Genomic DNA, 14,214 nt, shown 5'->3' with positions numbered 1-14,214 from the left:
CGGCTTCCCGTGGGAGGGGCAGGGCGCGGCGCCCTTCCTCTCTCGCCATTGGCCAGAGATACTATGGGAGGCGGGTCCCCTGATGAGTGGCAGGCAGCGGCGCGCAGCACGTTGGTTGAGCGTTTAGGGCAGGTAAGAGCGGGCGGGGCCAGCTCGCGCGGCCGGTGCGGGCACGGGCCGCCCCTCCCCCTCCCCCTGCGGTTCCACGGCCGTTGGGCGCTCGCGCCGTGCTGGGAGCCATGTCGGAGTGGGTGTCCTACTACCGGAGCGAGGGGCCGGAGGAGGAGGAGGAGGACGAACAGCAGGAGGAGGGGACTGAGGCTGTCGGTAAGGGCCCACCACCCCCTCACGGAGGGCAGCCGGGGGCCCGCTGCTCTCGGGGGTCAGCGGGCGGAGGGGGCCGCTGCTAAATCTGTTTCCCTCCCATTCCGTAGCGAACTACAGGTTCTCAGGTCGGGACAGCCTCATTTTCTTAGTCGATGCCTCCAAGGCCATGTTTGAGTCGGACGGGGACGGAGTGACTCCCTTCGACATGACCATCCAGGTAAGGCTGCTCAGGGAGCCCCGGGGCGCTTCACAACCCCCCCCAGGGATAGCCTTCTGCACCGCCACGGGTACAGCTACCGGCTTGTCGCTCGGCCTCATCTGTTGGCGTAAGGTCACCGTGGAACTCAAGCAACTCAGATCGCTGAATGGCTGTGGGTTTGGAAAGATCTGTTGCCTGATGGGCCGTGTCCAGAGTTCGGTGAGGGAAATGTTTTACAGAATGAATGGTCAATCCGTGTTCAGAGTGGTGTATTTAACAGATGCCTATTTCATTGATCTTGCTCATAGAAGGGGAATGGTAATGAAAAATACATAAGGCTGTGTACTGAAAAAAAGCTTTTTGAAAAACGAGATCCCAAATTCTTTCTGCCATTGAAATGTACCTTAAAGCATTTGTTACAGTTCCTCTGTTTGCTAGAGTCTACTTGTATAAACTGCTAATTGCCAAAGACAAAACTTTTGCCTCATTAATGCGACTGATGTTCTTCATATTCTGACCTGTGTACATTTTTTTCAGTGCATCCGGAATGTGTATACCAGCAAAATCATTAGTAGTGACAGGGACCTCTTAAGTGTCGTGTTCTATGGTACAGAAAAGAACAAGAACTCAGCAGATTTCAAGCACGTCTATGTTCTTCAGGAGCTGGACAATCCAGGTAAAGGCAGTAAAGTGATATGAAGGTTATGTAAAAAGATGGAGTAAGGAAATCTGTGTAGTAGCATTGTTGGTAACTGATCTCTCTGGAAACAGAGCTATCATATAACAAAAAAAATGCCTGTTACTGAGATATGTTGGGGGGTGGGGATAGATTGAGAAATTTATTGAAAGCTTGGAAACTTAGTGGGAGCTCAAGTTTTTCTGTTATACTTGGTGCAGATCCCTTTCCTATGCCTTTTCTTCTATTTTAACGTGGTGGTTCACCTGCTGTCTGCTAAACCTAAGAGGATCTCAATAGAACTCTTGAAAGCCCATCATGTGTCTGCCAAACTTCATAAAAGTGCATGTACATGCTAAGGCACCACGGATTCCAGCTGATGGAGAATACCACAGAATGACTGAGGTTGGATGGGATTTCTGGAGGTCATCTTGTCCAACCCTCTTGCTCAAGCACGGTCACCTAGAACAGGTTGTCCAATATGTTAACCTGTTTGGGATGTTCTGTCTCTTATTTCATAATAAGTTTTGCAATTCTTGAATTTAGGTCTTCCATTTTCTTAGAATTTCTTAGAATTCCCTAGCATCTTCTTGATAATGAGTGCCAGTTGCTGAATTGGAAAAGGTAGTAGGAGGAGTGCCAAGAATGCATGCTAGTGGTGACAAATTTTCTGACAGCGGTAAGTCTTGTAGGGGGATTTTGTCTACTAGCTTTTAATAGCAGGCTTTATCTCTGAGGAGGTTCGATTTCATTTTCTTAACCAGGAGGTGCAGGTTTAATAACACATGGGGTTCTCCTGAAAGAACTGTGCCTTGTCCTAGTTTCAGAATTAATTACAATGGGGACCTGACAAGACTGCCCTAGGTTCCTCTCCCTTTCCTGGCAGCAAGCACCCTAGGCTTCTCGCTCATCCTTTTTCCTCCTCCTTCCCTGCTTGTCCTTTTCCCTGTGTTAGAGGCAGTAGCTTCACCATGCTGATACAGTGCAGGTGAAAGGTGGGTGTTGTTAAAAAGGAATAGAATTGTGTATTTTCTGCCCCTGGAGATCAGCATGTTCTGGAGAGGGAAGAAATACTACAGTTAGTTATTATGTAGTACATAATTATGAACACTTATGCTATTAATTAAATGGCAGCTGAGGAGATAAAAGTAAAATAGCAAATGGGAGGGGGAAGACACGTTCCGATGAGATTTCAAAAGTGCTATAGAATTTGAGTGAAGGACAAAGGAAGAAGCTCTGCAGAATGCAGTAGCTGAAAAATGAAAGCTTGTCTCCCTTTGTAGAGTTATGGGAGAAGACAGAGAATCTGCTATTAGACAAGTGGGAAAAGGAGCCATAGTTGGGCTGGAGTAATCTGCAGAGCTTTAAAAAGGTCATCAATACCTGCCCTGAATGTTGCTGTGCTCCATGTGATGATCTGTGGGCTGAATCTGACCTCTAGGTTGATGCTATCTGGCATGTAGGGCAAGGGAGCAGGAAGAATTCTCCACCTTCCCAGTGTGCCGTGCAGATGCAGGATATATTTCAGCCTCCTCTCCTTTCTCTGGTGGCACAGCAATCTGCTGTGCCTCTGCAGCGGGTGCAATTGCTGCCTTTCCTGCTGAGAACTTGTCCTTTCAGTGTAGAGGATTGGCAATACTTTCATCCCTGCCTGTATCCCTCCTCCAGCAGGAAGGTGCCAGGGCACTTTGTGTCCTCTTGGCCCTAGTAGGTGCTTTCAAGTGGTAACCAGCTTGCAATATTGCAAATGTTAGGCTATCCAAAACAATTTTCTCAGCCAGGTGTTAGAAGAGCACCGCCACAGAGGTGCTAGGGGACATTACTCAGACGTCAGCTGCAAGGGACTCTCGGTGCATGTTTAGAAGAGTTTGCAGTACTTCTTTCAGTATTTTGAATGCACGTGAATGCTGTTATTGCCCCTAGGTGCAAAGCGTGTTCTAGAGCTGAACGACTACAGCGGAGACGAAGGACGAGTACTTTTCCGTGAGACCTTTGGCCACAATGCTGACTATTCACTGGGTGAAGCACTCTGGGCTTGCTCTAATCTCTTCAGTGATGTCCGAGTCAGACTGAGCCACAAAAGGATCATGCTCTTCACCAACGAGGATGACCCTCATGCCAATGATAGTGCTAAAGCCAAGCTGGCCAGGACCAGAGCTGGTGATCTGAGAGACACAGGTCATTATTTTCCCCTTTAATTTCAGGCAGAATAAAAGTGATGTATCCTTGCAGCAGATGTTAACTGCATTGCAAATTTGTGATGGAAAAAGAATGTAAAATCATCAGAACTGGGGAATCTTTCTGAAGCTTTCTAAATTAGAAATTTGGTATCTCATCTAAATTAGAAAATCTGTTATCCAATCTGGTATCCAACAACTAACACTTATTTTCTAGGATCAATTTTTCTACTCTGATAGCATAAATCAGGGCTTGAGAGAGCTGTTGAAAAACTCTACTTTATTTCATTGTTCCACCATTTTCCAGGAAGGGAATAACAACACCAAGTTAACACAAAAGGAAAATTTATGGCTCCATTTTGAATTAGCTGAAGAACAGCAACCTGAGCTCAGAGACTAGAGAGCAAATGCTCCATGAGTTCAACTATGTAGCTGAGATGATAACCAATGTTTTTGGAGTTCAGCAGATGTGCTGGATCTAGAAGATGTGAGGCTTCCTTAATCCATTAGCCCTTATAACTGGGAAAGGGGAAATTTCTGAACTCATTATTCCTCACTATGCCTGAGGTAAGATTATGTTTTATAGGAGCTTGTCAGAGCTGTTTCATCCACAATGTTGTCCAGATTCTTAATTAGGGAGGAAACATTTTCTATGCTACGTTGTTTTGACTGAAGTTGAAGAATGTCTTTGGCCTCTTTCCCTAGAAACTTTCACATCTGGTGCAGATGACAATTTGGAGCTTATTCTTGCTTAAATTCTTTGCTTAGTTAGAGAAATCTGAGAGTTCTGAGAAACATGCCAATGTAAGAAGAAAGCAGTGTCTGTGATCTTCCTCCTATCTCTTACTTTGTTTCTAGGTATCATCCTGGACTTGATGCACTTAAAGAAGCCTGGAGGGTTCGATATCTCATTGTTCTACAGGGATATCGTAAACATAGCAGAGGATGAGGACCTTGGGATCCAACCTGAGGAGTCAGAGAAACTGGAACATCTCAAGAAGAAAGTACGAGCAAAGGAGACCAAGAAACGGACTTTAGTCAGGTTTGTGCCTAGTCACAGTTTCATTCAATGGAGGCACCTGATGTTATTTTTAGATTACATCTCACCTCCCTCTTCTGGAATGATTGGTCTATAAAGGCATCAGTGCTTACATTCCTCAATCTTAATTCCTTAGTCCAAGATTGGTGTTTCTTCCATAGCTTCCAAGGATATTTGTCCTTGGTGGATGAGAAGAGTGGAGAGTGAAGCTAGGCCTCCTTTTTTCCTCTGTGTGACATCTCTTGTATTGAGCTTGGCCAGAAATTATAATTTTTCAAAAAATGACATCACTGCTAAGTAAAATCCTTACCAAAAAAATCTGCAACATGTAAAATGGTTAGTTTATAGTGAAATCTGATTGAAATCAGGCTTTTCTTACTAGTGTTAACTTAGAAAAATTTCATCTCAATGTAACTGGTATGTATTTTGGCCTATTATTAAATAGTTATATGTGGCCAGTCTGTCTAGACACTTGGCGTGGATTCACACAGCCTTGATATTTCTGATCTCCTACTGAAAGATCAGAGGTACTTACAGAGAGATTAAAGGGATCTTGACAAAGCAGATAGAAAGTATTTTTGGAACCATGTACTCCATAACAGTTGGTTTTTATAATGAGTGAGTTCATAGCAGAATGATGTGGAAGCACAGTAAGGGAATGAACTTCACAGCCTGGTGTTTTTTTAATATATATTAAAAAAAAAAATCCCAACCTGAGCTGTTGTCACTGGCATTCTTGCTCCTGCTCACAGCTTTATTTTCCTCTTCTGGGAATGTTCCTCAAGTTTTCTACTAACTGAGGAGGAAGAATCCCATACCAGTGATACCTTTTAGAGGAGAGGAAGTAATATTCACAGTAATTCACTGTTCTGCTCTCAGAACTTGAAGATTACCTCCAATTTTAAACCTTTACTTCTGAATTTTTCTCTAACTTCTGATTTTTTTTTTCTTAAATTGTAGTATTGTTTGTCTTGATGGGGTTCTTTTGGGGAATTTTGCCTTCTGCATGCACAGCTGTGTGAATTCAGAGGTCACATTGTATTAAGCACAAGTGGGGTGCCCAAATGTGAATTTGTCCTGTGCTCTGCTTGAGCATAGCTGCCCTTCAGAGTGAAAAAAGGTGAAAGAAATATGGTAAATTATTTGTGTTTAAATCATTTTTATGAAGAGAAGTGACAGCATTTCAAGCATTTTTTTATACAAGTGAGATTATGACTCAAGTAACAGTATGTTTCCAGAGATACATGTGATTTTGGGGGAGAAGGATAGGAGGAGGTCAAAGAAAATAAGTTATTTGAGGAGATTACTTTCTTTTGCAAAAGCGATCTTTTGGAAGTCTCAAGTCTGTATCTGCTTTTTTACACAGGATAAATCTATATCTGAACAAAGATCTGTCACTTTCTGTTGGTGTTTACAACCTTGTTCAAAAAGCTTATAAGCCATATCCCGTGAAGCTTTATCGGGAAACTAATGAACCGGTTAAAACAAAAACAAGGATGTTTAATGGAAAAACAGGCAGCTTGCTCCTGCCTAGTGACACAAAAAGGGCTCAGGTAACGTATTGATTATGTGCCTGCTTTTTCCTGTCTCTGTGATGTGGGGGGGAGATACTGATTCTCTTGCTGCTTTTGTTTGTATTTCACTTTCAATATCAGATGCAGAAATATTTACATCTGTGTGCCCCTGGGGATAGCCTGGTCACTTTGTAAGCCATGCAGAGTGAGAGTGGGTTGTTTCTCTGGCATGACTGTCAAGGGAAAGCATAGCTAGTGGTGGAAGTGCACTCAGAAATACAGGTCATTTCCTTCTGTGAGGCAGAACCAGGTTGTCAGAGCCTGACCTTATGTGGCCTTGTGCTATCACTGCTGGTGTTATCTTTTGATTCATTAGGAACAGATTTTGTCCATTTTATTGAACATACAAGTGTGAATCACGGGGGTGGGGGGGTGGGGTGGGTGTCAGAGCTCTTTTCCAAACAACAAAAAAGGCATATTACCTTTGTTTTTTGTTATTTTATTCTTTGCTTTGCCTTCCTGCTTGATAGTTTGGCTGATGTAGATTGAATGTCACATTCTGTTCAGGCACAGCCTTATTTCAAAGCAGGATATGCAGTTGCTAGGTATATTGTCACAAGCGCACTTTGTGTGTCCTTCCATGCTAAAGGCTCTTAAAGTTGTTGTCTTAAGATTAAATATTAAGTTTATTTATATTGGACATTAGTTTCTTGAAGTAAAGTACAGGAGATGAACAGAAAGCTGAGCATTAAGCCCTGATGTCTAACTTCAGCAGCTGGACTACAATATGTTTTTGTTTTTGTGATGTATGTGATGTTTTTTTTGTTTTTTGTTTTGTGACGTTTGTTTTCATATTGTGATGCTTCAAAAGCATTGTTTCTTGGTTACTGTTTCTGCCAGGAGTAGGTAGCTGATGTGCATCTGCTGAAGGAAGTTTAGAATCAGACAGGACCTCTGAAAATGTCTGGTCCAACCCAGCCCAGAGCAAGATTCACAAAACCAGATCAGGTCGCTAAGGGTTTGTTTGGGACAGCTCTGAAGAATGCCAGGGATGCGATGTGACAGCCTCTTTGTGCCAGGGCTTAACCATTGTCTTAGGAAAGTGTATTTTGCTAATGTCCAGGTGGAATTTCCCTTGGGATAATGGTCACAGACTGTGACTTGCCATTTCATTGTGCACTAATGATAAGAGTTTGCTCTGTCTTGTCTATAACCCTCTTTTCAGTAGTGGAAGACAGCAATTGCATCCTCTTCCTGCTCTCCCCCCACCACCCCACCATTTTTTTTATGCTGGCAGCACTGCTATCTGCTCTTTCCTGGTTTAGACATATGGAAACCGCCAGATTGTACTGGAGAAAGAGGAAACAGAAGAATTAAAACGGTTTGATTCTCCGGGCTTGTTTCTGATTGGCTTCAAACCACTTTCAATGCTAAAACGGCACCACCATATCAAGCCCTCCCAGTTCATCTATCCTGAGGAGTCCATAGTAAGTGGTAAGTAAAGATGGCGAGAGAAGATTCACTACCTTACATTAGGGTGACCAGCTGATTCACAGTGTGTTTGAGTGGGGATCATTGAGTGTAAAATCTTTGTCTAACTTAAAAACTTGCTAATGTTAAAAATTATAGAATTAACTGTTACTGCCCCTCTCAGCTGCAGTTAATTCTTGTTTTCTTCAATAGCAGAAGAGCCGATTGGGCTTCATGTTTCATCTATCATGACAAGCAGCTAATCAAACTATGCAGATATAGTCCCAAAATACTTGGTTTTGTCATTCATGAAAGTGAAGGATCCTAGTACCTGACAAGAAGGCAAAGGTGGTTAAAAAAACAAACAAAAAACCCCAAACCAGTGAAGATAATTGCTGTTTTTAAGTCCATATCAGCTAGGAGTGGAAACACAATACTCAGGAGGTACAGTTGAATTAACAGCACTTTATGGGCTTGTAAAGAGAGAAGGAGAGGATGCTTAGGACTGCTTTTTCTCCCCTTTTTATGTGTATATGTAAGTCTACTTATCTAGAAATCTAGTATTAATCCATCCCAAGCTGCAATAGTAAGGAAAGAACTCCAGCTCCTCAATCTACCAGTGGATAAAGAGGGCTGAGTTATGACCAGATGCTTTTCAGTGTCTGACTAAAGAAGAATCTTTACACTAGCTTCTCTAGCTTTGCCATTTCCTGAATCAAATACCTTACTTATATGTCAGTCTTTTCCTGACCGCCATGTCTGATAAAATACAAAGCAAACATGTTCCTCAAGAGAGGAATATTGCAATCTGAATTCTTAGTGTGTTACTTCTGCAAAAGGTCCTATGATGTGCTGCTACTATGATGTCCCACCAGACCAGAAAGAGGCTTTGTAGATAGCTGTTTCCAATTTTCAACCGTATTTCATTGTTTATATGCTAGTGATTTCATTTCTTTCACCAGACCTCTCACTGGCTGGTCAGGAGAGACACTAACATTGTCATTTTCGAGGGCTCCCCCTTCCAAAAGTTGCTTTTTAGCTCTGGAATATTGCAAGTATCTCAAAGAAGTCACAGGTATTGAAACTGTAATATCTAGGGTTACATTCCTGAACAAAGGATCAAAGCTGTCAATCTGACCAGTACAGTCTTTACTTTGCAGGGAGTACAACGCTGTTTAATGCCTTATTGATGAAATGCTTGGAGAAGGAGGTAATGGCATTGTGCAGATACACCGCCCGCCGGAACACTCCCCCTCGTTTCGTGGCCCTCGTTCCCCAGGAGGAAGAGGTGGATGAGCAGAAAGTGCAGATAGCCCCTCCAGGTATGGGAAGAGATGCTGCCTTTCCCTGCACGATTGGATGCAGTCACCATAATAGCCTCCTGTATAGCGTAAAAATATTCTTGGTGCTGCTCCCCTTAAAACTGGGGAGAGTGCTTTCCAGCATCCCTTTTCTTCAGTTGTGTCATTGTAAGCATCTGATGTTGAATCTGTTTCTAAAACTCCAGTTGCATCAGTGCTTGCTCAGGTATAAGATGGCTACAGTATTTTCCCGCCTCCTACCTTTTTTTAGCAGATTCAAGTAACTGACCTAAAAATTAAAAGCCCTTTTTTCTGTTTGCTGACTAGACGGAATGTCTTTCCCTGAATTTTATTGTATCCTTGGATACATTTTAAAGCCTTAATTAAATAATCTCACATACTGAGCCTCGCACCATAGCAGCTGAGTGGGGAATGATCAGGGAGGAAAGGCAGACTCTTGCTCTTTTCCATTTTCTCACCCCTTTAACTGGAAAATCCTCTTCTAGGAAGGATGGAAAGTAGGGGAATAACGCTGCTTGTGTACAATGTAAAGCATTTCAGAAATAAAATGTGGGCATTAACTTAATTTTCAAACAAGCCTTTTTCAAGCTCATATCCAGTGAGAGATGGGGAAGGTGCACGAGTTGATCTTGTGTATAAAAAGCAGGCAACAAGTTTCCAGCTCTTAGCTATGCATTTAGTTCGAATCACTTTCAAAAAGCCATTAGTGATGTTGGTTATATACATTGAGACTGGGATTGACTGTCATGCTGTAGGTACTAGGAAGTATTATGGATTGCTGCTGTTTACAGCAAAATAGTAGCTAGTTTGGGGAGTCATCAGAGCTATCTAGTAAGCATCTTGGTCTTTCCCATAAATTATGGTTTTGAGACGATGGTTCTGCATAACTGTTCTCTGCTCTCTGTCTTCTGTGTAGGTTTCCACATCATTTTCCTACCATATGCAGATGACAAACGGAATGTTGATTTTACAGAAAAGGTGCCAGCCAGTCGAGAGCAGGTAGACAAAATGAAGGAAATAATTCAAAAACTCCGATTCAAATACAGGTACATGGAGATAAATAGTGTGCATGTGAGGGGGTGGCATGGGGAAGAAAACGCAACACTATTGCTTGCTCTGTTGCATATGTTGTTCAGCTGTGGTGTCCACAAGGTGAGATTTTGATGCATTTTAATGCAAAATGCTTCCCTTTGCAGTAGCTTTGTCCAAACTTTATTCTTAATTATTCTGAATACCCAGGCACCACATGGAGTATGTAGCACATTCTGGAGTTCTTTATAGAATTGCTCTTGTTCTCTGGGCTGTTGTCATTTGTTGCAGAGGTATCACATTTTATTGTGGTTCTGCCAATCTATTGCAGATCAGACCTGGATCGTTTAAATTAGAGCACTTTAGAGAGAATAGTTAGGCCTTTTTCATTATAGATAAGATAAATTTTATGAAGTGCTTTTACAGGGAGATTTTTTTTCTATGTTTGTGGAAAGTAGCATAACTGGTATTAAAGTAGAATGCCACTGTCTCCATTTGTCTCACACACCTTTCTAAGTCTTGCACAGCTTTCTAAGTCTCACACAGCTTTCTGATGTGGTTGATGCATGACGGGATAGTGATTCAGCAGGTAAATTGAAAAGAGGAAAAGCAGTTCTTCGAATGAGATGGATTGTTATGTGGGAAAGAGGGAAGTTTTACTTTGAAATAGAATGGTGGCAGATCTTATGTGTCTTGTCTGTCTTCTTGGCAGCATGCATTGACATTTTTGGGGATTCTTGACAGGATTGACAGCTTTGAGAACCCAGTTTTGCAGCAGCACTTCAGGAATCTGGAGGCTTTGGCGCTGGATATGATGGAACCAGAACCAGCTGAGGATCTTACAAGTAAGAATTATTGGTTGGTGCGAAGGGAGGTGGGATAGAGGGCTCTTGACTTTGTTCTAAGTCAGAGATGTGCTACTACAAAACCAAATGTCTCTTAAAAAATATTTTAGTTGTGTGCAGTTCTAAGATGTAGAATTCTGGGTGTGTCCATTCTCAAATATTGAAACCTTACTTTCTAATGCTGTCACTTTTAATATAAAGGAAAAATTGATCACTTTACCTGCCAAAATTAAAATTGAATCACGTTTTTTCTATGGTGACAAATGTTTTCTCTGAAGTTCCTCTCTTCAAGAGCCTTATTAATAATTCATTCTGATAAATGGGCAGAATTACTTTGAGAATTATTCTGTTAGGAGGCAATGATGCCGCCTTGTGAGAGTTTCTATAGAAGAATATCTTGTCAAAGGATAGAAACCTACTCCCGAAGGGGAAGTTCCTTTTTTAAAATTATGTTGTACTCCAGGAATAGTGTTAGAGTAACTATTTGTCTCTTCTGAAGTCATACCTCACAAATAGTCTAGGTCCCTGTGCTAGATATCATACAAATACATGACAGAAACCAGGCACTGTTCTGCCTTAAACTACTCACAACCTTACATAGGAACCTGTTGTATTTTAAATGTCTGAGGTTAGACCTGAGTAACAGTGCAACCAGGTAGGAGATCTTCTATATCACTTCCACCGTGTCAGTTTTGTTCTGCGCATATATTTCCTGTTCGGGGATATGTGCGAGTCCATTACATATGTATAATACAAACTCTAGATATTACCAAGAGCTGTAAATTTCTCATTTGTGAATATCATAACATAGGTCTTTGTATTTTGCATGCTTGCAAGACACTTGCATGCTAGTTATCACAGAAGCACAATTGTATCTGGTGATGGTCTTGTTTAGACTTTCCTGTGGTCACTTTGTTTTTGAGAGGGCAAATCTTTCTCTTTTGCCAGTGCCAAAGACTGAAGAGATGAACCGCAGGCTGGGCAACCTGGTGGAGGAGTTTAAGCAGCTGGTTTATCCCCCTGACTACAATCCTGATGGGAAGGCTTTAAAGCGAAAACAAGGTAAGTAATGACAGTGCAGACATGCAGCATGGTGTCTATGTTCTTTGTTTAGAGGCTTCTGCAATTTCAGTTCGTCTCATAGTTTAAAGAAGCTGCTTGTGCAATAACTCTTTACTCATCTCTGCAATGAAGTGGACTTATATCTGGCGGTGATTCTTAGAGAGTAGAGGATATTGTGGTATCCAGCTAGAGAACTGCTGGAATGAGAAACTGCATAGTGAAAAAACAGAGAAGTATAGGAAGCAATGTGGGTAAATTACTGCAAAATATATATTTATTATTATTTTTATCATTATCATTTTTAACAACTTTGTTTTTTTTACAACAGAGTAGTAAAATAATTCATGCTTTCAGTTTGTGTTCTTTCTTGGTGAGGAAGCAGACTTTTATGCATGGGCTGTTTAGCAAGTCCAAGATAGGCATCTTTGGGGCTAAATGTCTAGGTAATGCTGAAGTACATGTGTAGTTTGGCAGTCTATGAAATTCTGCATAAAGTGGAGGTGTCAGTTAGCTGAACTCCCTGTGGAATAGTTGCATTGTCCTGTCTAGATGAGAATCCCTTAGAAGTTTCATTTGGGGGTGATCTTTCCATCAGAACACAAAGTTTCATACTTGAATTTGAGATCACTCATATCAATGAAATATAGTATATGACTTATGTAGTGAGTGACACCCCCTTCATAAAACAAAATATGGAAACTAGGTCTGTGAGTGTGTAGGTAGCTGTTAAAGTACCATGTGCTAACAGCCATTAACTGTGGTATGTATAAGAAACATTGATGTCATTCTATTAAGAAACATTTTTAAATCTTGGTGATCTAAAATTTATCTTTCTAGCTTCCGATGGTCAAACCGAGAAGAGGCCCAAGGTAGAAGTGTCAAAAGATGAGCTGTGGAGTCACGTGCAGAATGGCACTCTAGGCAAGCTCACTGTATCTGTTCTGAAGGACGCATGCAGGCTTTATGGGCTGAAGGGTGGGGGGAAGAAGCAGGAGCTCATGGACGCGCTAACTGAATACTTTAATGAGCACTAAGCAGGAGCAGAAGGCCCTGGTTGACTTCCATCTGCTTAAAGTTTTGGTTGTCCTGTGTGGATGCTGTGTCTGTTTAATCTTGCTATGGAGGAGAAGGCGACTAAATGTTGCTGAATCTAGCAGTGGAGAAACTTTTTACTCTTAGCTGTGAAACATCTCTGCAAAGTTGGGTTCTATTCACAGTAGCCAAAGGCAGAATTAAATTCCCTGCTAAAACTCAGGTCACCCACTGCAAGTAAACACAGTTGTGCCTTCCTGGTTTCTTAATAAAAGTTATTTTGGACTTCTTACTTTGCAACACTGGCTATACCGTCTTTGCATCATAAAGACAGCAAAACTTACTTCAGTGTAAGAAAACAATGATCTGTGTTAATGGCACCACATGAATTCAAGCAGCAGGTCAAGTCTGTGTGCTAACAGAGGGTATAAATGTGGTGTATTACTCTCCTGCTCTCCAAAACAGCCAATGTCAGTACTTGTAATCAAATTGGGTTCTTTTCCATCATCGGCGCTATAAAGATTACCAGCAGATCATAAAGGAGAGAATCATTACTGGGAAGCAGTAGCCAATCCTTTGGGCAAAAAGTCAGCACTTCACAAAGCTGCACAGCCAGGTCTTCCATTTTTAAATGGTAATAGCAAAAGCTGGTTTAAAAAAGGAAAAAACTAAGTCATGTTCCATGGAAGGCTGCAAACACCCCAGTTAAATTACTGAGATGGTATAGAGCTTTTCCACCTCTGTAGCGAGTATGACTCAGACTATTGTGCAGGCTTCTGTACTCAAATCTGTGCTTTAAAAATAAAAAAACAGTAAGTTGTGGAGAGTAGCCCTTGTTACTTCCAGTATTTTTATTTTTTTAATCGTACTTCTGGAGGCTGCATCTGGGGCTGTCTGTTTTGGTTTTTAAACTTCCACGCCTGGCACGTTCCACTTGCCTTGCAGTGCGAGATGATTAAACCCAATAGTCATTGCCCTTGCTCTAGGAAACAGTACTAATTGTTTAGCTAAACTGTAACTTTCTACGAGATGCAAACATGGGATACATGAGGTATCCATTTTGGTCTGTGTGGTGTTTTTAGGGATTCCTGTGTTTGGCACAGAAACTATTGGGCAACTTATCAAAGAATTAAGTCGTATATTAAGGTTGTGCCCATGCTGTAGTGTGGCACACGGATCGGAGCCAGCTGTGACCACTCTCTTGGCACTGTGACCACCCTCGCTGTGCCAGCACGCTGCTCACTTCCACCTCCACAGCTCCTCTCAGAAGAGCAGCTAGCCCATGTTGAGCTCTGCAGTATTGAAGCTACGTAGTCTATTTTACTTGTAATCAGCCTGCATTATAGTAGTTATTTTTAATAAAAATTTGTCTAAGCAATCAATTTATTTTGCCCTTTGGCAAATAAGTTACTGTAAATGCTTGTTGTAGCAAGACGTGAATTGAATGCAATAAAATAGTGAGACTATCCTGTCCTTAATTCTGTAAGTTTTCATTCCCCAAATGCCCTTGTTAACTTCTCTC

The 14,214-nt window shown here is 41.7% G+C and overlaps 1 protein-coding gene across 1 annotated transcript; it reads left to right on the top strand.

Moving 5' to 3' along the window:
* Nucleotides 1-101: 101 nt before the first annotated feature.
* Nucleotides 102-14,177, top strand: XRCC6 (X-ray repair cross complementing 6). The gene is made up of 12 exons (XM_072868058.1): nucleotides 102-327; nucleotides 435-544; nucleotides 1,064-1,202; nucleotides 3,126-3,380; nucleotides 4,238-4,421; nucleotides 5,785-5,971; nucleotides 7,258-7,426; nucleotides 8,563-8,724; nucleotides 9,641-9,770; nucleotides 10,498-10,598; nucleotides 11,547-11,660; nucleotides 12,498-14,177. The coding sequence occupies exons 1-12, from the start codon at nucleotides 240-242 to the stop codon at nucleotides 12,692-12,694; spliced, it is 1,836 nt and encodes a 611-aa protein (XP_072724159.1). The 5' UTR covers nucleotides 102-239; the 3' UTR covers nucleotides 12,695-14,177.
* Nucleotides 14,178-14,214: the final 37 nt, after the last annotated feature.

Source organism: Ciconia boyciana, chromosome 1 (genome assembly GCF_034638445.1).
Source record: "Ciconia boyciana chromosome 1, ASM3463844v1, whole genome shotgun sequence".
NCBI classification, from domain to species: domain Eukaryota; kingdom Metazoa; phylum Chordata; class Aves; order Ciconiiformes; family Ciconiidae; genus Ciconia; species Ciconia boyciana.
This window is presented reverse-complemented; position numbering and strand designations above follow the sequence as displayed.

Excerpts from the sequence above, each read along its gene's own strand:
- XRCC6 (XM_072868058.1), top strand. The coding sequence starts at position 240 with ATGTCGGAGTGGGTGTCCTACTACCGGAGCGAGGGGCCGGAGGAGGAG. Across the intron at positions 328-434 it reads GGAGGGGACTGAGGCTGTCG|CGAACTACAGGTTCTCAGGT; the intron begins GTAAGGGCCCAC and ends CCCATTCCGTAG. Across the intron at positions 10,599-11,546 it reads ACCAGCTGAGGATCTTACAA|TGCCAAAGACTGAAGAGATG; the intron begins GTAAGAATTATT and ends CTCTTTTGCCAG.